At 43.2% G+C, this 26,687-nt stretch overlaps 1 protein-coding gene across 3 annotated transcripts in view; it reads left to right on the top strand.

Moving 5' to 3' along the window:
• CACNA2D1 (calcium voltage-gated channel auxiliary subunit alpha2delta 1) overlaps positions 1–26,687 on the top strand; it is a 520,381-nt gene that overhangs the window by 249,757 nt on the left and 243,937 nt on the right. For all 3 annotated transcript variants that reach the window (XM_033958928.1, XM_033958927.1, XM_033958929.1), the window contains exon 6: positions 7,340–7,469. In XM_033958928.1, coding sequence (XP_033814819.1) covers positions 7,340–7,469 — 130 coding nt within the window. The remainder of the gene's footprint in view (positions 1–7,339; positions 7,470–26,687) is intronic.

Here is a 26,687-nt window from a genome sequence, read left to right as displayed (position 1 = left end):
GGTTAGCACAGGTTTTAGGAGACTACTGAGTACTGGTGTTTAACCATTAAGACACCACACACCATCTGTAACTGAAATATGAACTATGCTTTATTATAACTCAGTTCAAAAAGGTATCTGGCTTTTCCCAGCCTCAAAAGAAAGTCCAAACAGAACAATTCAAAAGACAAAAATCAGAATACGATTCACAGTGTCAGAATGCTCCCAATCAAAGGAAATTTCAGCATCAGTTCATACTTGCAAGAAACAAAAGGAAAATGTTTGGAAACAGTTCCTGGATGTCTCTGTGCCTCAGTCTTCCCTTCAGGTGTTCTTTAAGCCACGTGTAGGTAGAATCTCTGCAAAAGAGTTCTGTTCTCACCCCGAGTTCAAAGGTTTAGATAGATTCCTAAAGGATGAGGGGATTGAGGGGTACAGATAGAAGTAGAGGTAGGTTATAGGAATAGTCAGGGACCACTTCACAGGTCATAGGCCTGATGGGCCGCCGCGGGAGCGGACCGCTGGGCGCGATGGACCTTTGGTCTGACCCAGTGGAGGCAACTTCTTATGTTCTTATAAAAATCTTAGTGAGTTAGAGCAGGAAAGAAAATTTTAAAAAACTTCTTTTCAGAGCTATGCTGGGCTAATCCCAGAGGAAAGAAAAACAAAACGTTCACTGGTTCCTTACTGCAAAAGAAAAAGCTCAAAGTCTCTAGCACTGGTCATCAGCAAGAGGCAAAACCATGCCCCTTTTCAACAGTCAGTATTTCATCATCATCTCACTCTATTAATTAATTTTAATTTAATTTTTTTGTATACCACCATACCCAGGGAGTTCTAGGCGGTTCACAACAAATAGATGAATTACATAACGTGCGATTGAAAAAAGAAGAACATAACAATGCAATCGAAAGGCCAAAAACTAGTTTACATTAACAATTTAGGCAAGGGAAGGGCTAATACAGAGCACATACAGTATGTACTGTAAGAGAATACAATTGGATTTATGAGAAGGGGGAACAAAGCATATTAGATGAGAGGGGGGAGCAACAATCTTGGAAGGGTGGGGGGAGGAGGGGGAAAAAGTAAAGGAAGAGGTGGGAAGGGTTGAGGATTTGATCTGTTTTCTAATGTGGAGAAGGGGAACGTTAAGGCGGAAGTGGGGAGCATTAAGGATTTAGTCCATTGAAAAGTAGAGTTTTGAGCTTTTTTCTAAAGTGGAGGTATGAAGAGGCGTCAAGTATAATTGGCTTGTTGGTCTGCATATGCCTCTCTTATGGCAACTCTCCTGTTACCTGTGGCTTGACTATTTCCTCAGTCAGGACCGCTCTCTTTTCCTGTCCTCCACTCTTAGCAGTGCCGCTAGCATTTAAGAGGAAAGTGCCCCACCCCAAGGGCACTCTGCAGCTGCCTGCTTCCTGTTCAATGCGAATTGCACTTCAGGCCCATCTGCTCTCTTGCGCCCTCTGGTGCTTCTGGAGAAAACACCCGTTTCAGGATTTTCTGGTTTTTTCAAAGCTGGAATGTCTCTAACAGCCTCAACCGGCTCTGCTACCTTAGGGGCACTCCTAGCAGGCATACCACAATATGCATATCATTAGAATAATGTAAATTCATGGTTATCCTGCGCTTGACAGTTTGGTGTACACACATGTGGAGTCTGGGCTGGATTTATACATACTGTATGTTAGTAACAGAAAATGTTTTTTCAGGGCTTATGTGTACACAGTTACACCAGCATAAATCAGGCATAAATTATACATGCATTCTGGAAAGTAGACACATGTTCAGTTATAGATCTCGGCCTATTTATTTATCGGGTTACAGGTTGACATACATAATGCAGAGACAAATTTTGCATTTCATTCGTTTCTTTTATTCTGCCAATACTTTGCAGTTCTAGGCAGATGACAAAAAGATGGCATTCTGGTTATATCCAGGAAAGCTATTGGTTGGAACACGGCGTCCCGATTGTAGGCAGTGGTAAGCATCCTTCCGCTGTCTAACCAGCCAATCAGGACACATGTTTTAAAAAAAAAAAAAAAAAACTTCTGAGGCAGGCCGCCTACATTGGAGGCACCTCTGGGAGCATAGGGAGGAGCGCAAGCCTGCCTAAGCTCACCTAAGGCTGGGCATGGTTTGCCCCAGAAGTAGACTTAGGCGGACCTAGGTGGCCGTACGCACCTCCCTAGGCCAGCAGGAGATGCTGGCCTACATTGTAGTAAACGTGACCGCTGAGCTTATTGCAACAAGGGATCTCCCTGCCATGATAAGTTTAGCAGCCGCCTGACCCGCCCAAACAATTGCCGTCAAGAGGGATGCCCAATCCCTCCTGCTGCGATCTACGGGGGGGGGAGGGGGGGTTCCAGCAGGAGGGATTGGGCATCCCTCCTGCTGGCGATCGTTCGGAGGGGGAGTTCCAGCAGGAGGGATTGGGCATCCCTCCTCCCGATGATCGTTTGGGGGGACGACAGGCAGCCGCGGCTGCTAAACTTATTGCAGCAGGGAGATCCCTTGCCGCAATAAGCTCAGCGGCCACATCTACTTACCAGCATCTGTAACATGGATGTCAGTTAGAGAATTTTGGTTCACTTTAGGCGGGTTTAGGCATAATTCTGTGTAGGATGCCTGTCGGCTTCTGAGACCGGGCATCCTATACAGAATCCGGGCTTTAGAGTCTGGCGATGGAGTGAGGTTATTGGTTATATCGAGTTCATCTTGATATATTTCTTGAATAGCCTGAAGGTTCTGTAGTTTGGTGCCAAGATCAGTAAATTGGAGATGTGGCTGTGTAGCCTCGCTGTCTGCATGATGAGTAGTCCATCGTGTATTTTCTTATGCTGAATGCCTTTGATTGGGGGTGGGTGAAGGGTGTCTGAGTTCTTCTTAGTCTGGAAAAGTTGCTCCGAGTTAGGCGAGCGTTCAGGTAGGATGGTAGTTGTTTTATCATGGTGGCGGGACAGGTAGGTATATGATATTTCAGTAGTCTAGTATTAGTGCCTGGACCAGGAGTCTAAATTGTGTTTTATCAAAGGTTTTGTGTGGGTTTTGGAGGGCTCCCCATATTCTATCAAGGACTTATGGTGAGATGTGTACCTGGGCCTGTTTATGTGATATGAAACAAAATGAAAAGAGTCAAGACAAGTGTGGAATCACTCGTAAGTTTCCTGGCTCCACATCATTCTCTTCTTGGTTGGGCTGAGAACTTTTCAGCAGTCCCTCCTACTGTGATGTCATAATGCCTCGTTCCACCAGTGCCTAAGAGTCACCTCACTGGTGATGTCACAATGCTTTGGTTTCCTTCCACTTGGGCCCATTTACTAGATGCATTTGCCTCATTGAAACGAAAAGTGTGGAATCACTTGTAAGTTTCCTGGCTCCACATCATTCTCTTCTTGGTTGGGCTGAGAACTTTTCAGCAGTCCCTCCTACTGTGATGTCATAATGCCTCATTCCACCAGTGCCTAAGAGTCACCTCACTGGTGATGTCACAATGCTTTGGTTTCCTTCCACTTGGGCCCATTTACTAGATGCATTTGCCTCATTGAAACGAAAAGTGTGGAATCACTCGTACGTTTCCTGGCTCCACATCATTCTCTTCTTGGTTGGGCTGAGAACTTTTCAGCAGTCCCTCCTACTGTGATGTCATAATGCCTCATTCCACCAGTGCCTAAGAGTCACCTCACTGGTGATGTCACAATGCTTTGGTTTCCTTCCACTTGGGCCCATTTACTAGATGCATTTGCCTCATTGAAACGAAAAGTGTGGAATCACTCGTACGTTTCCTGGCTCCACATCATTCTCTTCTTGGTTGGGCTGAGAACTTTTCAGCAGTCCCTCCTACTGTGATGTCATAATGCCTCATTCCACCAGTGCCTAAGAGTCACCTCACTGGTGATGTCACAATGCTTTGGTTTCCTTCCACTTGGGCCCATTTACTAGATGCATTTGCCTCATTGAAACGAAAAGTGTGGAATCACTCGTAAGTTTCCTGGCTCCACATCATTCTCTTCTTGGTTGGGCTGAGAACTTTTCAGCAGCCCCTTGTATGCTGTTCTTTGAGGATAACCCTTCCTCTCCATGTTAGTTTTCTTTTTGTGTGTCAAGTTATGTCTTACTCTGTACTTTTCATCTCCTGTGTGGCTCTATTTTCAAACTCAATTAACCCATTAGTTTTAGTGGAAATTAGATATCTACCTTGGATCAAGCAATCAAGTGTCAAATTGCCAACGGCTGTATTTCGTGTCTCTCTTGGGCAGTAAATAGACTGTTTGGTTTCCATTCAAGTGAAGTGTCATTGCTCAATTATTGTAAATTTAATCTTTCGTTTTTGATTCCTATCCAGTAGAAAAAGAAGAATAGAAAAAGGGCATTAGCTGTGCAAATTGTGGTTAGCAATCAAAAGGCAATGAATTTCTTTTAGATTGACAATATTAATTCATTAGAGAGTGAATTCCATTTCAGCGTACTTTTGCAGGCATAGATGGAAAGTTCCTGATAAAACCCCCAAACACTCAGATCCTAAGTCCTAAAACTTTAAAATTTAGGAAGATAACCATGAGCGTATGAAAGTGGGACATTGACAGGCTAATATAGTTCTCCAAAACAAACCTGATCAGAAATCTTAAAAGATGAGTCCAAATTGGGTACCCTTGATACTTCGATGCAGCTGCAGACATTCTCCTGGGCATTGTTTTCATACTGAAGGATCCTGCGGCCACAGCGTTTTTTCGGTGGGTTGGGGGCTACTGCCCTTACCTTATGCTTCTCGATGGGTCAAGGAGAGACCAAGTGATCAGGAAGGCCCTAATTTCGGCACTGCTGTTTTTAAGGTCTTCTTTTCTCACTGTTATATTTTTATTGCAAACTGCATCGATCTTTAATAAACTTGGAAACTTAGATACCCAAGCACCCTAAATGGTTTTATAAAATACTAGCAGGAATCCTGCAGCAGTAGCATCTAAATTAAAGAGCACATGTAGATGATGGCACAGAATTCATAAACTATACTGCCTGTAATCCAGCTAAATCCTACCCTATACACCCCTTTGGTGCAAGTACAAAGCATCTCATTTTCAAGAGTCCATTTACAAACAAAATGAAATGATAAAATTCTCCTCAAAATGTGGATTCTCTCCCCAAATGAGATGATGCCTAGTCCATAATTTGCGTAGGTAAGTTAAAATAGAGTTTTTACGGGATGATGACGTCCTTCACTTCCAAACTTCAGGCTCTTCTATCGGAAATCTGCTTCCACTTCATTCTGTTCACTCAATCAAGATATGATTTTCTAATCTGTGATAAGTTACACCAGAATCCTTTTTCTTGATGGAGACAGGACTTCCACCTTCGAGCCTGCCCAGATGAGAAGTAGGTCAAAAGCAGTCTGGTCCGAAGGCGTCTGTAAATAAAAAGGCTTTCAGAGCAGATTTAAATCTATCTAAGTTTTGTTTTCATGGTGCAAATTGAAAGGTAATGAATTCTAAAGTTGTGGACCATTAACACTAAAAATCTTTGAACGAATGGTATCGAAATGTCATGTCATCCAAACTTTCTCACTTATCTCTCTCCTCCTTGGAGGTCACATACACGAGACTCCACCACCACAGTCAAGAAAGTTATCTTCAGTTTTCTGTTATTCCTGCTCTGATTGGTTTTTGCTCTGTATCGCTTTGCCTGACTAGGGAATTATATACCGTCTCACAAGAGACTTCCTAAAATCTTCTTTAGTAAAGTGGATAGATCTTTTCGAAATGAGAATCCCCCCCTTCTATCGTCTGTCTTCTGGTGGTTCCAGTGTTGGGCTTTTCCACCTAGATAGTGTCTGAGATTCATCCCAAAGAGTGAGAATTACTATTATATTGGGTGTGATTGAAGATCCGAGAGGGTGCTCTTTCTGGAGCTGTGTTTGTAGAGATCTGAGGGTTGTATTGTTTTGCAAATGAAAGGACTAACATAGAATGATAGTAATCTTTCTTTCATGTTCTTTAATCTCATGAAGTTCAGGTGAAACCCCATGTATAAAGAGATTTTCAATAATACCTCGTGTATGTGTTTTAAGCAGGCTGGCATTTTTTGTGTGTGAAACTTTAGGGCAGTTTTGATGTGACATGACTGTGTACGCTATCAGTGAAATGTTTCTTTTCTCAGCCGAGGATTGGGGGGGGGGAGATTTTCTGAAGAGAGAGTAAATGAGGGGTCAGGGTCATATGTTTGATATACTGTCTTTCTGTCTTAAAACCAAAGCAGTTTACAAATGATATTCTGGTACTTTCTCTGCCCTGAGTATGCGCACGATCTGCGAGTGTTTGCTCTGATCTGAGGGAGCTCTGTGAGGTCACAGATAAGAGAGGAATGGAACTTTACAGAAGTCTTGTGTTGTGGTTCCTACCCATTAAAACCCTTTCACGTGGCACCAGATATAAAGTCGTACTGTCTCTCAAAACTTTAAGTCAAAAATTATTATACTAAATCATTTCAATATAAGGATCTGAAATTGCTGACTTTTACAGTATATTACTCCCGTTTCTAATCTGCTTTGTACCTCACAGGATTCTAGATTAGATTGAGGAGAGGAAACTTTTGATTATGGGACTTTTTCATTGTGCTTTTGGGTTTTTGTGTACAATGCCTGTCTTTCTTTAGCTCTCAGCATTGGAGAGTTTACTGAACAGAGCTTAACGCTTTAACGAAACCAGCTCTTCAAATAAACTAAACCTTAAGTTTGTATACTGCATCATCTTCACAATCATAGAGCTCGGCACGGTTTACAGGAAGTGGTGTAGAGAAGGAACTCCAAAGAGGGTAACAGGACAGTGAAGAGGAAGTTTAGAGGGACTTAGTATAGCAAGGAGGAGGACAAATTACATTTTTGAGAATAGCCAGGCTTTCAGATAAAAGGGTAAATACAATATTTGTCAGCATAGCTGATGTCGCTAGGAACTCCAAAGTGTGCTATGCATGTTAATGTTATCTAATCAAATGCATTACCTGAACCTCTCTCAACCCCATTATTTAGCGCCTAGCTCTGCCTTAACAAACACACTAACCCTCGTGTAAGGTTGTGATGTCTGAGTCCCAGCAACTTAAGGGTCCTCCAGCGTCAGCACCATTGATGTTTCCAACTATTTCTAAATGGGGGCTTTAAAATAGTAATTGATAAAGATATCCAGCCACGTTAGGCTTTTTTATTGCTGGCTGCACGGTATTAGGTCCGACGCTCTTAGATCACGGCTGGCGATCAAAAAGCCTATTGCGGCTTTGTAAAGGGGGAGGGGGCTAAATAAAAACGGCGAGCATTGTCTCATATATCAGATTCGGCACTTGACAATTAATTTCTTAAATACTTTTCTGTTCATAGCCTGAGAAGAATGACAGCAACTCTGACAGGCAGAGAATCAAACCCGTGTTTGAGAAGGATCCAGTATTTCGACGGCAGACTTCTTACCAGCATGCTGCAGTCCACATCCCCACAGACATCTACGAAGGCTGTAAGTACCGTAACCATTGCCAGCTTTTATAACATCTGCAACTTCTGAACCAGACAATAAGTTATCAGGACTTTACATGTAAAAATAAGTTCATCTCTTCACACTCTTGTATTTAGTTTTAAAATTGATATACCAATGGTTATATACATAAGATATTATACAATTCAAAACAAGGTTACAACAAGACAAACAGATTCAATGAATTTCACAGTAATAGTGCCAAACTTGAATGGTATTTACGTAATATCACAATTTATTTATAGAGAAGGCCCCCTTTTATCAAGCCATGTCAGGGTTTTTTATTGCCGGCCAATGCAGTAAAAGCTCCCACGCTTTTGAATTCCTATGAGCATCGGAGTTTTTACTGTAGCGGCCGGAAATTAAAAAACCCTAACGCTGCTGGATAAAAGGGGGGCCATAATTTGTGAGTAGATAAAACATGGGTGAATGAAAAAAGACAACGCCAAATGAGAAAGCTAAATTGGCACTTATGGGACTTTGAAGAAGCCTACAAAGTGAAATGGGGCCCATTGGTGTTATGATATCGACAATCACCAAACTGACCGCAGTTACATAGTGGAGACTGCATCCAGTCAATGTTGTATACAAAAGATAAGCGTCTTTCTTTGTGGAATATATTCACTATATTAAGTGTCGTTTGATAAATGTTTGAAAATATTTGAAAAACCAATATAAAATTTGATTGTTTAAAGAAATATATTTTTTGTCAAAAGGTACAGATTAAAAAAAAGGGGAAAGAGTAAAATCAAAAAACATCTATAAAAGATTGAATGTCTTTGGACCAATAAAAGAGAATTTGATCCAGATCTAGCCAAAAGACATCACTATAGTCTATGGTTTGGATTTCGGAGGCCTTTTCCTTCATTTAGATTTAATTATGCTATAGTGGCATGCATTTTCAATCGGATCGACCTTTAGTTGTGCGAATGAAAAATGATCCCTGGTGTGTACCGAGTGTACTGTAAAGCCTGATCAATGACAAATGGACGCGTGTGGCACTAAATGCTGGTATTTACTCATTTATGGGTATAAGGGGGGGCCTTATAAAATACTGACTATCATATAGGTTTCATGGTGTTTATTTTCACTATGGAGATTGGGTAGAGTCTTCACGAGCCTTCCTTCTGCTGGAACCCGAGCACAGCTGCGATTCCAGGAGCCTTCCTGCAGCCAGGCTCAAAGTACTGCCTATGGCCATTCAGCTCGACTGCCGACCATAGTTCCAGGGGCTTTCTGGAACTAACCATGTTTCCAGAGGCCTTCCTGCTACCTGACTCCAAGCACCAACTGTGGTCTTAAGGGCTGCCTGCCTCTGCTGCAGCTGGACCCTGAATCCCAATGGTGCTCTTTGAGGTCTTTCTGTCACCGAATCTCCTCTTTTAGATGTTAGGTGGGTTCATTGTTTTCTTTCAAGGGTCACCTTCCTGCCAGATCCGCAGCTCTTAGCGCACATCACAGTAGGAAGTATGGCTTGAATGTGGCCATATAAAAGTCCACTGTAAAAGAAATGAAATGATTGATTGTGCTATGGTATGATGGTCATAATTACTTGAGACAATGGAAGGTGCTTTGGAACCCTCTGAGCAAGCAGTTATGAAAACAACAAAAGTTTCAAGTTTATCCTCTAAATCAAGCCATCTAGGCGATGTACATACATATTTTCAAAGAGAACATAGGTGTTCAGGGGTCTGAAAAATGCAAACGTTAGACAAAGACATTTAATAGGTGGAGGGGAGAATTACAAGAAAACCCAAAACAAACACCAAAAAGGAAAGATACGATAGGAAGGGGGAAAATGTCTGCGCAGAAGAAAAAATTGGGAGGGGGAAGTTAAATAGCAAAAGCATCTTTAAATAAAAGTCTTAGTTAGCTTCCTTTCTAAGATCATTTGGAAGGGCGTTGCAAAAGTTGGGGGCTGTAACAGAGGAAATTGTTTTCCGGGAATTGTCGTAGAAAATGTTTCAAACCGACGAAAGCATGAGAAGATTTTGATCCGCCGAGCGGAGTATTCTGACTCTGGAGTATGGTAGTGGCAGATGATCGTGTTGACAAGGGGAATCCTTTGGAAGATAAGTGAGGGGGGTGCATGTGCGGAAGTCCACCCTGGGCACTGCCCCTCCTCTCCACGCTGCATCACTGCGCCCCTTGCCTTTTTTTACTTCCCTGGCACGAGGTTGCTGCCTGCACTGGCACTGACGTTCTCTCTGATGTCACTTCCACACCTAGAAAGTGATGTCAAAAGGCAACCTGGGCATACGGCTTACACCAGATAAGTAAAAATGGTATTTGGGAAAGGGGAAGGGGTGGGGCACCTCTTCTTTAAAAGATTTTGGAAGTTAATTCAATAAATTTGTCATTTTGGAGATGAAAGCAAAAGCATATTAAAGTCTCTCCACAATTTTTTTAAAATATTCAAATTCTAATATTGGTGCAGCTCTATTGCCTTAAAAGGAACAAGTTTTCTGTGGTTTTGTTTTGGGTATTTTGTGTCTTTTTTTAATATACCAGCACAAATGCTGCGTAAATTGCACCCAGGTGTTTGGCAGATGTAAATGTCTGCATGAACTCTGCCCACAATGTGCCTCTGAGTGTGCATGGCATGTGCTTTTAAGTACAACCTCAATTCAATAGGTTATTTTAATGCACCTATGTCATGTATTATGGATGAAGTGGTTTAAACTACTGCGCTCTCGAAGTGCTTGAAACCATGGGCTGCCCAAATAGGAACAGCAGATAGAAATGAATTTCTAGCAAAGGAACCGAACTGTGGTGATTTGAAAGGAATGACTTTCTGCTACTGAGAGCTCTAAAGAAACAACAGTTGTTGAAAGACCTTTGAAAGAAATGGCAAAACCCAACCATAGCTGTCCCTCAATATTTGTATCTTAGTTCTAGTCTCTCAGTATTTCTCTCTGTTCAAGTTCCTTTCCTACATGTTGATTCAGAGCTGTCTCTCGCTACGTGTCTCTTAGTGCGTGTTTTATAAGGATTGCTGACTCTTAGTGTTTTTTAAATATTTGTGGGGAGAGTATATAAGATCTTTGCATATTATTGTGGTCTCTTAGACCGTGACTCATTACAAGTCTCTCGGTATTTGTCTCAGGATGTCTCATTATTCACACTGGGCTACAGATTGTGGAGCGTTTATCAAACTCCTTTCACATTAATATAAGGACTTGCTGTAGGTTTGTCTATAGTAAGATCCTGCTTGCTTGCTTTCATTCATTTGAATTCTGTCCACTTCTCTGTACACCAAGATCTCATCAAGCTGTCGGAGACCCTGCCTGACCCAAGTTTCTTTAAAATTCATCTCCATCATTCCCTCTGCTTTTGCCGACGACCTGGGAATAAAATATGAAACCCTTCCAGGGCTGCCGAACCTTCATTCCTTCTGGCGTTTTTCATCAGATGTGCACGGACAGCAGTGATTTAGAGGATTATGTTAATCTCAGGTTTAATAATTGCTAAAGTGCACTTTAATTGAAGGATTGCTCTGGGAGGGAAGGGCATGGCCCCTTCCGTTGCTGCTGTGCTTCAGAATCCATTCTCTTTGTGAAATCTCATTGATTTATTAACATCTTCAGCAAGTTAGTAATGCCCTACTGCATTAGAACATGCTAACGTCATTAATTGGTGTTATTAGTGACCAGATCCCATGTGATAAATAGTATACACTGATGTTTGACTATTGCATTGATAAGATTCCTTATCAGTACAATAGTGGCTAAAAAATGGAATCGTCATAATTTCTTCTCATAGCAATACACATGCATTTCACCCTGGGCACACCCTTAGAGTGTAGTCTCATGGTGCAGGTACATGTGTAACCGTCTGCCAGGGCTCTGGACCATCAGCGCCATGTGTGTCTATTAACGCTATAGAAAGGATTAGTGACTGTAGTAATAATGTTGGACTTGCAGCCTGCCAAACAGACCTCACTCCCCCCCATCTCTTATTATATTGATATATAGTAGGCTCCGTCTCTAGCAGTCTTCAAATCCAGGCTCAAAGCCCACCTGCTGCCTTCTCATTCCCTCTGTGATTTCCTCACCTGAGTATAGTGTATTGATGCACCTTCTTGTCCAGTTTGTCCGTCGTGACTATATTGTAAGCTCTTTGGAGCAGGGACTGTCTCTTCTGTGTTTTGATGTACAGCGCTGCATATGTCTAGTGGTGCTATTAAAATGATTAGTAGTATTTTATCTTTATGGAGATGATGCGGTATACAAACTTAAGGTACAAACTGCAGATGAACAGCATAGAAAACCATCTACAAAATAGGTTTTGAAAATAGTGTTTTGGTTGTTTTGGAGATAACAACGGCCGTCTGCCCCCTTAAGCCACTTTTTTGATGTTTTTCTGTTTGGCAAGTGATAGAAGGCAGTGTTGAGCTGTAAGTGAAGTGGTAATGTTATCAAAGGGGAGAGTGTGGCACAGTAGTTAAAGCTACAGCCTCGGCACTGTGAGGTTATGGGTTTGAATCCCGCACTGCTTCTTGTGACCACCCTCTTTGGTACACTACTGTACAGGAGTTGTCATTATGGGACAGACCAAAGGTCCATCAAGCCCAATATCCTGTTTCCAGTGGTAGCCAATCCAGGTCACAAATACCTGCAAGATTTCCCCCCCCCCAAAAAAAAAAAAAAACAAAAAAAAAAACACCTCAAACAAACAGATTAAGCAGTGAATTTCCTGAACTCCATCTTTATGATGCCTTGGTTTGCGAGCATAATTCGTTCTAGAAGCATGCTTGTAATCCAAAGCACTCGTATATCAAAACGAATTTCCCCATAGGAAATCATGGAAATTCAGACGATTCGTTCCACAAACTTTAATTCAAAATACTATATGTACTCGTATTGTAAGACCTCGCTCGTTTAGAACAGTCACTACACTCCCGCAGCGTCAGAGAGAGAAGAACCATCGGCTGAGTTGTAATGATGTGACGTATGTATACTGCATGTACTCGTATTTCAAGACTTTGCTCGGTTAGAACAGTCACTACACTCATGCAGTGTCAGAAAGAGTAGAGCCATCGACTCAGTTGTGACGTGTGGATAATGTATGTACTTGTATTGCAAGACATTGCTTGTATATCAAGTTAAAATTTAATAAAATGTTTTGCTTGTCTTGCAAAACGCTTGCAAACCAAGTTACTTGCAATCCAAGGTTTTACTGTACTTCTGTTTTAGGAAATTATCCAAACCTTTTCTAAACCCTGCTAAGCTACTTACTTTCATCACATTCTCTGGCAACAAATTCCAGAGTTTAATTATAGATTGAGTGAAGAAATATTTTCTCCTAGTATTTTTGGAAAAATTAAACCTGTGAAATGTACATATACACCTCTAACATCATCTTCTTACTCAATTCTCTTCGAAATCCAAAAGGCCATGTCAAGGAGAACACAATTCTTAATGAGGCCGTTCTAGGAGGGAAGCATAGAAATGTTTACTTGGCTTTTCCTATCATATAGATGCATAGACATAAGATGTGATTTTTATTGAACAAAGTTGGCGAATGTTTTTTTGCAGTCCAGCATTTAAATGAATTGTACCCATAGGGACCATTTTTGAAAAATCCCTGAGTTGTACAGATGGCTGAAAATTTGGCTATATTAGATCTGCAGTAGTTTGTTATGGAGACTAGATGCAGTTTGAGTGAGATTTAGTTTAATCCCTTGTAGAAATAAAAATGTAGGAGAATTAATCTACAGGTTCAAAGTTTGTAAATGCACATGCCATATTTTATGAGGCAATTAATTATGTACCAAAATAAGTCAATTCAGATCACTTTTGAAGACTAGAAAGGCATAGAAATAAGCAAATAGTTTATTTATAGGACTTCAGAAATTGCTGCTAAATATTTATGCTAATTTGAGTGAATTATTAGTTTTCTCTTACTTCTTGATCTAACAAATTTAGACCAAGTATAGTATAGTGAATATTTTTATAAAATTATATTTCTTTACTTTTCCAAAGCTGGAATCTAATATGTGAACTTACTTTAATTGCTTCTTGTTGGTCATATCAATAGAAGAATATGTATTCTATCACTTGACAAAGCTGTTGAAAATTGTCATTAGACAGCTATTAAAAAAAAAGTCAGGCTGAAAGCTTTGGGATCCCATCCTTCATCACATCTACATCTTTGTACCATAAGTAATTAGGGTCTAATTTCCCAGGAGTGACTTAGCTGAAGTTCTGCCAGTGAATTCATGGGAACGCTCCTCCGCTGGGGCTTAAGCATTTCTCATGCATTCATTTTTACCTGGGAATTAATCTACATGAATTATTGATGTGACTTGTTTCCTCAAATCCTGAATGGATATTGCCTCTCATTTTTTTAATTATTTGCTATAATCCTGGCGTCGGCTGCTAAAATAAACATTGAAATAAATCACAAACTGTCACTTAATCCTACTACATATTGTCTCTGTGCGTGTGGAAGAGAGTGCTGGGGCATAGGAGAGAAAGAAGAGTGAGCAATGAGTTTAAGAGATAACGATGTGAGGGGTAATACAAATAAGATCATCTGCTAAAAGTTTAGACTACAAGTTTATTTGCCACAGGGCTCCATAGTAAATAGCCCCCCTTATTAGTTTCAATGTTCATTAGAAAATGCCCCTCAATGTGCCAAGTTCAGAGGTGAGGGCATCAGGAAACACTTGAAGTTGGTTAAGATTGCAAAGAAGAGAAGGGCAGAAGATTGGTCTGGGCTCAGCGTGTTGATCTTTGAAAGTCATAAATAATATCTATAATAATAAAACCCTAAGCGTGCATGCGCACTCCTACTTGCGTGTTCCATGTTCTGTGATCTGTAGGTCCCTGGCAGGTAGGAGTGCGCATGCGCGCTTAAAGTTCTATTAGCTTGGGAGGATATACGACAATGGTCTCACACTCGCACACTTAGGTTTTCGTGTTCCCTACCGCCGTGATCTATTTTGGAGACCGGCAGCAGGGAACATGCAGCGACTCCCCCCCCTTACTCACTGTAAGGCAGTTCTTCATCGTCTCCTGTCCCCCCCGGCACACCCGAACCCCCGTTGACCCTCCCATCAGACCCTTCCACTGCGAGACGAACACAAACCTCCCGGTTCCAGCAACGTCCACAGCACTAAACACGCTGCTTCGTGGCCTTCTACTGCCCTGATTTCCTCTGCCGCATCCCTGATGACATCATCAGAGACAGAGACGCAGCAGAGAAATTACGGGCAACAGAAGGCCACGAAGCAGCGTGTTTACATTGCTGTGGATGCTGCTGGAGCCGGGAGGTTTGTAGGTCGTCTCGTGGTGGGAGGGTCGGATGGGAGGGTCAGTGGGGTCGGCTGCACGGCAGCAGTAGTGGCGGGGGGGGGGGAAGATGGAAACATGCTGCTCAACGGTTCTACTGCACAGGGGGATGAGAGGGAGGGAGGGATAGAAAAATGCTGGATTCTACTGTATGGGGGATGGGGTAGAAATGGAAAGATGCTGCTCAAGGGTTCTACTGCATAGGGGGATGGGAGGGAGGCAGGCAGGCAGCCCTCTGGTCAAAGACCAGTGCCCTAACTGAGACTAGCCCTACCTGGGTACGTTCCGGTTCAGCAAGAACTTGTCTAACTTTGTCTTGAATCCCTGGAGGGTGTTTTCCCCTATGACAGACTCTAGAAGAGCGTTCCAGTTTTCCACCACTCTCTGGGTGAAGAAGAACTTCCTTATGTTCGTACGGAATCTATGTCCTTTCAATCTTAGAGAGTGCCCTCTCGTTCTCCCTTCTTTGGAGAGGGTGAACAACCTGTCCTTATCTACTAAGTCTGTTCCCTTCAGTACCTTGAACGTTTCGATCATGTTCCCTCTCAATCTCTTCTGCTCGAGGGAGAAGAGGCCAAATTTCTCTAATCTTTCGCTGTACGGCAACTCCTCCAGCCCCTTAACCATCTTAGTCGCTCTTCTCTGGACCCTTTCGAGTAATACCGTGTCCTTCTTCATGTACGGTGACCAATGCTGGACGCAGTACTCCAGGTGAGGGCGCACCATGGCCCGGTACAATGGCATAATAACCTTCTCCGATCTGTTCATGATTCCCTTGTTTATCATTCCTAGCATTCTGTTCGCCCTTTACGCCGCCACAGCACATTGCACGGATGGCTTCATCGACTTGTCGATCACAACTCCCAAGTCTATTTCCTGGGAGGTCTCTCCAAGAACCGCTCCGGACATCCTGTAATCATGCATGAATCCCCAAAAATCCCAGGCCAAGCAATTGCTTCCCCCATGTCTGTCTCAATAGCAGACTGGACTTTTCTTTCAGGAACTTGGCCAAACTTTTTTTAAACCTATCTACATTAACTGCTCTTACCACATCCTCTGGCAACGTGTTCCAGAGCTTAACTATTCTTTGAGTGAAAAAATATTTCCTCCTATTTGTTTTAAAAGTATTTCCTTATAACGTTGAGTATACCCTGGTCTTTGTAGTGTTTGTAGACTTCAGTCATATCTCCCCTCATCCATCTCTGTTCCAAGCTGAAGAGCCCTAACCTCTTTCCTCATACGAGAGGCGTTCCATCCCCTTTATCATTTTGGTCACTCTTCTTTGAAACGACTACCGGTAATTCTGCTACATTTTTTTTGAGATACAGTACTCAAGATGCAGTTTCACTAAGGAGTGATTCAGAGGCATTATGATATTCTTTGTTTTATTCTCTAGCCCTTCCAAACATTACTAACATTGTAGTTGCTCTTTTTTGGCCACTGGATTTCAGTGTATCGTCTGTGATGGTGCCCTTTTTCCTAATGGTGACCCTGCATCATGTAGCTGTCATTTGGGTTATTTCTCCCAATGTGCATCACTTGTACCTGTCTACTTTAGATCTCACGTGTATGCCTGCAGATGGTTTAGAAAGGTCTCTGTGTCAGCAGAATGGAGCATCCTCCAACCTGGGTGTTTCCATTCCAGTTTCAAGTTTATTTCAAATTTACTATATCGCCCACTTGAACCTTCTAGGCGATGTACAAAAATGCCTTAACAATATACCAATTAAAATATAATTTAGTCTTAAACAAACCAAGGGAAAAAAACAATTTAAGAACACAGACGAACAGGAACAGAAGGAAAGAAGGGATTAGAATTACAATTGATAGAAAGAAAAGAAGACACTTAAAGGGAAGAACAAAAGGTTGGGGAAATAAAAATGGAAATATTACTTAAAACTAAGTCGTCCTGAAAAGGACAGTTTAGGTTGCAAAGGAATCGCAGAAAAGGAATGTTTTTAGCATTACCTTAAATTTGATCAGTGTTGTATTTTCCCGCAAGTAGTTGGGTCTATTGTTTCAAAGAAAAGGAGCATTAACAGAAAAAATTGTGGTCCTCATGGTACTGATTTGTTTCAGTGAGGGAACAGTAAGGAGATTATGCACGATAGATCGTAGAGACCTAGTTTGATTATAGGGGATAAGCAAATTATTAATGAATTCTGGCTGGCTATTTGCTTTCGTTTTAAAAGTTAGAAGTAGTATTTTGTAGATGATCCTATGCTCTATGTTCCTTCCTAGAGTTGAGGGAGCACTTGAGTGGGTTTGGATAGGAAATAGACCTCAATATGAATATATTTCATTACTTCAAGGTATCAAAACTGATTATTGCTTTTCTTCCAGAGTATATAATATGCGGCTGGTTCATGTTAACCCCTTGACTACCAGTAACACATATATACACACCAAATTTATTGAAAAATGGTTAAGATTGGCAGACAGACTGACCTCCTACTGCATGCTCTCAACCCACACCAATCCTCTGATTTACTTTAAATTCTTACTTTTCTTTGTTGTTTGAGTCTGTTTTTTATATCTTTGTCATGTGATCAAAGTTGATTGGCAGAGATGGAATAAAAAGTGGAGTTAGAGACTGAGAAAGAATCTCAACATGTTCGCATCATGAATCAGATGAATGCTTGACAGGAAGGGTATTGCAAATGACAGATCATCCACCGATGGAAGAAAATAAGATAATGAAATCTTAAATTAGAATAGCTTTCAAAGTCCTCTGACAGATTGGCTCAAAGCACACTTTTCAAAAAGTCATATGAGAGACTTAGAATAGGGGTCGAGGAGGCTTAGAGAGATGATTTGGGGGGAGATATGGCTGGGAGGAAGCCTCTAGACTAGATTATTTAGCTTGCATAATGTTAAGTTGCATTTGGAATAAGGAAAAGGATGTTCATATTTGTTTGATTTGATGTAACATGAAGTTGCCTATGAAACAAGTGCAGGAATTGGAATAAGGCTTGGGGGAGGGGATTATCAGTAAGCACCTGCCTCTTTTAAGCTGCTTCCCAAGAGCTTCAGGCCAGGTGCTCCAAGGAAGAAAGTTAATGGCATCTCTGGAGGTGCTGGGAACTTTCCATGAATAATGCAGTTTGCAAACATTAACCAAAATGTGTTATTTATTTTCCATAGCATTGAGATGCTTTGCATTCAGCATTTCTCGCTCATTTTTAAAGCACGTTGTGAAAGATTTCTGATTAACTTGTGAGGTCTTACCATGTATCAATTGTTCTTTTATATGTGATATCGACTTTAGATGGATTTAGGGTGACCAGGTTACCCATTCCAGAAGGGAGACATTTTGACCATTTTTTCCTGGGCAGTGACTCCTAATACACATAGCTATAGTTCGGGTTCCTCTTTCCCACATGCATCATTTGCATGTTCTCACATTAAAAGCCATCTGCCATTTTGATGCCCAGTCTTCCAGTCTCACAAGGTCCTCTTCCAATTTTTCACAATCCTCTTGCAATTTAAAATTTTGTGTCATCACCAAATTTAATTATCTCACTAATTATTCCCATCTCTAAATCACTTATAAATATGTTAAAAAGCAGCAGTCCCAGAACAGACCCCTGGGGAACCCCACTATTTACCCTTTTCCAATGAGAATATTGAACATTTAACCCTATACTCTGTTTTCTATCTTTCAACCAGTTCTTAATCTATAATAGAACGTTACCTCCGATCCCATGACTTTTTAATTTCTTGAGAAGTCTTTCATGAAGTACCATATTTTTCGTTCTATAAGACGCACCTGACCATAAGGCGCACCCAGCTGTAGAGGAGGAAAAACCAAGAAAAAAAAATCTTAAACAAATGGCATACCCTGTCCCACCGCCCTGCCCTGTACTCTGTCTCCCCTCTGGTGGTCTAGTGGTTGGCCAGGACAGGGTACAGGGCACAGGGCAGGCACCCCCCCCTGTACATAGCCCCCCCAGTATCTTTTTTAAAATCTGTCGTGCCAGTGCTGTATCGGCAGGAGCTTTCTATGCTCCTGCCCCTCTCTCGCTGGACGGCTGCCTCCATGTCTTGCGGCAGAGTGATCCTGCGCTCCTCCCTGAATGGCTGCTGTCAGTTCTCATTGATGTGCAAACAGATGTTTCCATCTGCAAAGTTATATTTTGAAAATTCTTCAGTACAAACAATATGTGAAGTTGCAATAATCAGCCACATTCTTTCAGCTCTATAATGCTAAGGATCGTTTCATTTTCTCAAAATTTCACTGAGAGCAAGAAAGAGACATCTGAGAATATCAATGCTTAATCCATCTTCTAAAATTGTTTGTTTTAATAACCAATTCTAGAAGACGTGTTTGTAGCTGCTGTGGTACTGAAAAAAAGGTCTCTTCCTGCTACAGGGAATCTAAAGTACTGAGGGAGGCAGAAATGACCTTTCAACAGATACTGAATTTTAATATTACCAACAGAATCATTATCATGTGAAGTACTGTAACTAAGCACTTTGGAGGTGAGTGGGGCACAGTGGTTAGAGCTACAGCCTTGGCACCTTGAGATTGTACTACTCTGTGTGACCAAGTGCTGTTGTTCTAGAGATGGGTATGTACTGTTTCATTCAGATTTTTTTGGGGGTGGGTAGGGTTTAGTGAGGAAAGCGGGAGTGGGAGTGTGCATGTGTGTGTGTGGGGGGGGAGGAGTGTCATACCTTAATGTATCCAGTGATCATCTGATCAGTTTGGGTAACTTTGATGCTTCAAAAAAGGTCTAATTCCAAACATCTAAGTTCCATCCAGGATGTCATGGAAACTGTTTGATTATTGTTGCAAGAAGCCCACCCAAAGCATGCCTCCCAGCATGTCCCCTGGAACTCTGGATGCACAGCGGGAGAAACGTCTCGCTAGACGTCCAGGAAAAGGGCTTCGATTATCTGCAATTAGGACATCCAAATGTCGACTTAGGTGATTTGGGGGATGTTTTAGTTTTTTGATTATAAGCCCTTCTGTGCTCCATATATGGCAATTTGGTTTAGGATGGACTGTGGAGAGCTTCAACAGGAACTCCAGTAATTTGGAACATGAGGACAGTGCTAGACAGACTTTTACGGTCTGTATCCCGCAAATGGCGAGATGGTTTGGCTAGGCTGGAGTGAGCTTCGACGCAACTCCAGTAGTTGGAACCTAAGGAAAGTACCAGGTGGACTTCTACAGTCTATGCCCAGAAATATCAAAGTAAAAAGACAATTTAATCATGAATTTATAATGTGTGTACCGTATTTTCGTGGATATAACGCGCGCGTTATACGCGATTTTACCTACCGCGCATACCCCTCGCGCGTTATATGCCTGAGCGCGGTATAGAAAAGTTTTTAAACATAGTTCCCACCCCACCCGACGCCCGATTCACCCCCCCAGCAGGACCGCTCGCACCCCCACCCCGAACGACCGCTCGCACGCGCTCCCACCCGCACCCGCATCCACGATCTGAGCAAGAGGGAGCCCAAGCCCTCTTGCCCGGCCGACTCCCCGACGTCCGATACATCCCCCCCCCCCCGAAGGACCGCCGACTTCCCGACAATATCGGGCCAGGAGGGAGCCCAAACCCTCCTGGCCACGGCGACCCCCTACCCCCACCCCGCACTACATTACGGGCAGGAGGGATCCCAGGCCCTCCTGCCCTCGACGCAAACCCCCCTCCCTCCAACGACCGCCCCCCCCCAAGAACCTCCGACCGCCCCCCCAGCCGACCCGCGACCCCCCTGGCCGACCCCCACGACCCCCCCACCCCCCTTCCCCGTACCTTTGGAAGTTGGCCGGACAGACGGGAGCCAAACCCGCCTGTCCGGCAGGCAGCCAACGAAGGAATGAGGCCGGATTGGCCCATCCGTCCTAAAGCTCCGCCTACTGGTGGGGCCTAAGGCGCGTGAGCCAATCAGAATAGGCCCTGGAGCCTTAGGTCCCACCTGGGGGCGCGGCCTGAGACACATGGTCGGGTTTGGCCCATGTGCCTCAGGCCGCGCCCCCAGGTGGGACCTAAGGCTCCAGGGCCTATTCTGATTGGCCCACGCGCCTTAGGCCCCACCAGTAGGCGGAGCTTTAGGACGGATGGGCCAATCCGGCCTCATTCCTTCGTTGGCTGCCTGCCGGACAGGCGGGTTTGGCTCCCGTCTGTCCGGCCAACTTCCAAAGGTACGGGGAAGGGGGGTGGGGGGGTCGTGGGGGTCGGCCAGGGGGGTCGCGGGTCGGCTGGGGGACGGGCGGAGGTTCTTGGGGGGGGGCGGTCGTTGGGGGGGAGGGGGGTTTGCGTCGAGGGCAGGAGGGCCTGGGATCCCTCCTGCCCGTAATGTAGTGCGGGGTGGGGTTAGGGGGTCGCCGTGGCCAGGAGGGTTTGGGCTCCCTCCTGGCCCGATATTGTTGGGGAGTCGGCGGTCCTTCGGGGTGAGGGTGCGAGTGGTCCTGCCGGGGGGGGGGATGTATCGGACGTCGGGGGGGGGGCATCAGGCTTTCAGGATGGGGACAGACCTTAAAGGGGGGACAGGACTTCAAGGGGGGACAGTGCACGGAAGTCAGGGGGGGTGAACGGAGAGTCGGGACAGCGCACGGAAAGTCAGGGCGGGCGAAAGGAGCGTCGGGCATCATGCGCGTTATATGCCTGAGCGCGGTATAGAAAAGTTTTGATACATATCATCGTGATTTCTGCGCGCTATACCCCTGTGCGCGTTTTACACAGGTGCGCGTTATATCCGCGAAAATACGGTAACTATTGGACAGACTGGATGGACCGTTTAGGTCTTTATTTGCTGTCATTTACTATACTACTATGTAATTACTAAGAATGATGTGGTGGGCATTACAGACTGAGATGAAAGCAGTCTAAGGGGTATGCAATTTGCACTTGAAATTTGCCAGGATGTGAAGGAACTTGGCAGCAGGATCGAGCAGATTGTGGAGTGTACTGAGGAGTGTGATGTTTACAGATGCAGAGAAACAACATGCTCAGAGATATCAGGCTGCATCTGATTGGTCTGCTGGAGGATCTGGAAAATAGATCACAAGAACATAAGAGTAGCCTTAATGGTCCATCTAGCCCGGTATAATAATAATAATAATAATAATTTTATTCTTATATACCGCCAAAGCCATGGAAGTTCTAGGCGGTTTACAACAAGAAGCGCTGGACAATCAGCGAAGAGGTCACAATCAGGTCATCAATACAATCTTACATAATGAAAGAAGTGGAAAGCTATATAGTTCTTAAAGTTACTGGTTGAACTAGCAGAGCTGTAAAAATTCTTAGTTTACAAAACAATTGAACAAACTCGTTTTTACCAATTTTCTAAAATTGAAGTAGGATGAGGAGAGCATGATCGATTTGCCTGCCTGGAAGACAAACGTTCTGTCCAAGAATCTTTTGTAGTGGCAGGCCTTGATTGTCAGATAGGTGAACAGATGTATTCTTTGTATGGGCCTAATAGAACTTGCCAGATTAAATTGGGAAACTAAGTAAGTGGGGGCCAGACCAAATATTGATTTATAACACAGACAAGAGAACTTAAATAGGATTTGTGCCTCCTGGGGCAGCCAATGGAGTTTTTGATAGTAGGGGCTTATGTGTTCCCATTTCTTCAGCCCAAAAATCAGTTGAACTGCCGAAGTTTGAATGACTCTGAGTCTTAAAATGGTTTTTTTGAAGGATCCCAAGTAAATGATGTTGCAATAATCTTGCAAGCTTAAGATGGAAGATTGAACCAGTAAGCGGAAGGATGCTGCATCAAAGTATTTTTTGATGATTCTGAGTTTCCATAGTACCGAGAAGCATTTTTTAACCAATAAATCTGTGTGAGCATATAGAGTGAGGTGGCGATCCAGGATCACTCCCAGAATTTTAATAGAGTGGTCAATAGGGAAGTCCCGACCATTCAAGGAAATCAATGAGTCTTTGATTTTGTCATTAGGGCTTGCAAGGAAAAATTTAGTTTTGTCTGTGTTGAGCTTCAATTTGAATTCGGTCATGCATCGTTCAATTTGCTTTAGAATGGATGATAGATGAGTCTTTGTCTCAGAGGTCAGAGTAGTAAGGGGAATAAAAATGGTGATATCATCAGCATAGATATAAAATTTAACTTTTAAGCTTTGTAGTAAGTTCCCCAATGAGGCAAGGTAGATGTTGAACAATGTAGGGGATAGAGGAGAGCCCTGCGGGACTCCGCAAGAGTTTGCCTAACTACATGGAGGCCAATCCAAGCCACAAGTACCTGGCAAAAACCCAACTTGTAGCAGCATTTCATGCTACCAATCCAGGGCAAGAAGTGGCTTCCCCCATGTCTGTTTCAACAGCAGACTATGAACTTTCCCTCCAGGAAATTGTCCAAACCTTTCTTAAAACCATCTACGCTATCCATTCTTACCACAACCTCTGGCAATGCATTTCAGAGTTTAACTATTTTCTGAGTGAAAAAAATATTTCCTCCTATTGGTTTTAAAAGTATTATTCTGTAATTTCATTGAGTATCCCCTAGTCTTTGTATATGTTGATGGAGTAAAAAAATTTGATCCATTTGTACCTATTGTATACCACTCAGGATTTTGTAGACCTCAATCATATCCCCCCTCAGCCTGTCTCTTTTCCAAGCTGAAGAGCCCTAACCTCTTTAGTCAGTGGCATATCAAGGGGGGGGGGGTCAGGGGGGAGGTCTGCTCCGAGTGCACGCTCCAAGGGGGTGCACAGCCAGCCGGGTCCACACTCCGGAGCCTCCTGCGCTGCTCTGAACTGCACCTCAGCGCAGCTGTCATACTTATATGGGCAGCCTTGCTGAAGTGCAGGAAGGTCCCACACTGCTGCCTCTGCTCCGGAAGTGGTAAGTGATGGGGGTGGGGTGCGGGTGGACTGGCAGCCGCAGATATCGCGGGACTAAGAGCAGAGGAGTGCAGGCTTCTTGGTTGGATCGCTACAAAGATGCGATTATGACGAATAAACGAAGTGGCCGAAATGGATATTTCTTCTTCATGCTGGAGAATTGACGGAATTGCGGTGCTGCGGATTGCCAGTGAAAGAGGTGTGGGATGCTGTGCCGCTTTGTTCTGCCGATTGGCAGGTAGGAGTCGCGCGGTACCACGTGGTTTTTGGAAACACTTTTTGTTGTTATTATGTGGACTGTAAGCATTGGATGTGGAGCGCCGCGGGGACGCCGGTGGTTTAAGGGGTTGCTTAATCCACTTTTTTAAAATGATGCTTTATCTTCATTCAGCTGAAGCAGTCATCGTGGGACCTTGCTGATTTGGGTGGTGGAAGGAGAAAAAGGGGTCAGGGTGGTATGAAGGAATGGTGAAGGGTGAGAAAGGGGGTCAGGGTGGTATGGAGGAATGGTGAAGGGTGGTAAGGAAGGGTGTAGAGGGTGAGAAAGGGGTTCAGGGTGGTATGGAAGGGTGAGAAAGAGGGTCAGGGTGGTGTGGAGGGTGATAAAGTGGATCAGGGTGTTATGGAAGAATGGTGAAGGGTGAGAAAGGGGGGTCAGGGTGGTATGGAAGCGTGTGGAGGGTGACAAAGGGGGGGTCATGGTGGTATGGAATCATGGTGAAGGGTGAGAAAGTGGGGTCAGGGTGGTAAGGAATCATGGTGGAGGGAGAGAAAGGGGGGCAGATGCTGATGGAAGTGGGAGGAAGGGAGAGGAGAGAGTGAAATGCCAGACTATGGAGGTGTGGGAGAGGGAAGGAGAGGAGAGAGATGTTAGACCATTGGAGGAAGGAAGGGAAGAAGATGGATGCCAGACCAATGGGGGTAAAGGGAGAGATGGAAGGGGGAGGCATAAAGTTTCTGGAAGAGGAATAGAAGGAGAGAAGATGCCATATAGAAGAGGCAGAGAGAGGGTAGACAGTGGATGAAAGGAAGAGAGTGACAAGAAGATGAGGAAAGCAGAAACCAGAGAAGACAAGGTAGAAAAAAAAATTATATATTTTTTTTTTGCTTTATGGGAGATGCATTGCTGTTTCTGTGGTGTTGCATTGTATGTAGAGTCCAGCTTCTTGGTGCTTCAATTTAACCTTTGTCTACGTATTTTTATTCTATCTCCCCATTTACAAAACTGTAGAGCGTTTCTTAGTGTTGGCATCTGAGCTGTTACCACCATGGCTAAAAACCACATTACAGTTTTGTGAAAGGGAGAGGTGTTAGTTTGTGATTACATACTAGGTGCAGATGTTTTCTGTGTGTTCGAAAAGACATGGTTTTCAGTTAGGATTGATCTGTACTAGTCTGGCTTGTTTAGTTTTACAATGGGTTTATTGAAGTACTGCTCACTGCAATATGTGAGATGTTGCCTTTTCCTAGGTACACTCTTGTGTGACGTGTGGATTGTTACTAAAAATCATGTTTTTCATACAGATGGGGGGGGGGGGGGGTGTCAAAAAATGATGGGCCCCGGGTGTCACATATGCTAGGTACGCCACTGTCTTTAGTCTTTCCTCATACGAGAAGAATTCCATCCCCCTTATCATCTTGGTTGCCCTTCTTTGAACCTTTTCTAATGCCGCAATGCAATCTGAGATTTATAGGAGTTCCTGAAAATGAGCAAAATACAGACTGCAGATTGGTGGTGACTAGTGTTTGCCAGTTTTGTTGGCATCGACACATCCCCTATTAAGTTGGACAGAGTTGAAAGGAGCATAGAGATATAATTGCCTGTTCCCATGAGTTTCTTGTTAAAAAGGAGATTTTGCATAAAGCATAGAGAGTTGCTGTTGGATAATTGCAAAATTTCAATCTACCAGGAATTTGTAAGGTTGGGAACTTAGAGATGTGATACGTTTTTTGCAAGCGACAAACCATCATTAATGCTGATTTTTTTCTGTTTGGATAACAATTGGAGGACAATGTAAGAAAGTTTGTAACACAAGGCATTGCAAGCGCTGGAAATGTTGGGATGTCACAATTTGTCTATGTGTGGTGGTAAAGAGCCGCCTTCAGTGTCATTGACACCTAATAAGTGGCAGCCCTGGGAGTATCATGTTGAAATTGTTAGCTTAACTACTGCTCCGTGTTGACTACCAGATTCAAAATGGCAGTCTTAGTAGTTGGCTATCAGCATTTTGAACCTGATACCCCACAGGTCAAAAGCAACCTTGGGTAATGTGTGCTAATACGTTCAGGTCTTTATCTGCTGTTACTATGTTATGTAATACTGTTATCAAATGTTACCTGCTTCAGGGCCATTTTAAGCAGTAGGTTTAATGCCAGATACCATGCGATAACCCTCAGTAAATAACCTCTAAATATTTTACTATATGCAGTCTTTCTACGTGATGTTCTAGCACTTGGAATATCATTTTCCTTATTTGATGCATTCCATGTCTATTGGAAAAAATGAGTTTTATGTCCTCTGCTATTCTTGCATTCTAACTGGGCTGGCAAATGAAACCTTTCCTCTGTGAGATCACCCTGCTTCTCATCAGGAAATCTCATTTGCAAGATTGAGAAAGCCACAGTAATAATTCCAAGCAGAATGACAGGATAATTTCACTCTTCTCTGTTGCATGCATGAAGAAATTGCATTCGTTTCCAAGTAAAGGAGCTGCATCGCATCTTTTAACAGAATTGCTTTGACAGTGTCACTGTTAAGCACAACATTGGTAGTTACTGGCTTGGGAGAAGTGGAGCAAAGACGGTTTCACTTGCATTCATGGATCTTCCCATCCAGTTGATTATTAAAATGGTTAGAGATCTGTTTAATATTTGTATGCCATAAATGAAGGGTTAAGAGACTTACTCAAGTTCACAAGTGGGATTGAACCCTGATTTCTCTAGTTCTCAACTTGAGGCTCTAACCATCAGATTTGGTCATCAATCATCCAGTCAAGTGACTACTAGTCACCTTTGTTAACTGAAATTATTCACTCTCAGCCTGGCTAAAATTACATGTAGTGCCTCTTAACATTCACTTG

This window comes from Geotrypetes seraphini, chromosome 9, assembly GCF_902459505.1.
Source record: "Geotrypetes seraphini chromosome 9, aGeoSer1.1, whole genome shotgun sequence".
Lineage (NCBI taxonomy): Eukaryota > Metazoa > Chordata > Amphibia > Gymnophiona > Dermophiidae > Geotrypetes > Geotrypetes seraphini.
This window is presented reverse-complemented; position numbering and strand designations above follow the sequence as displayed.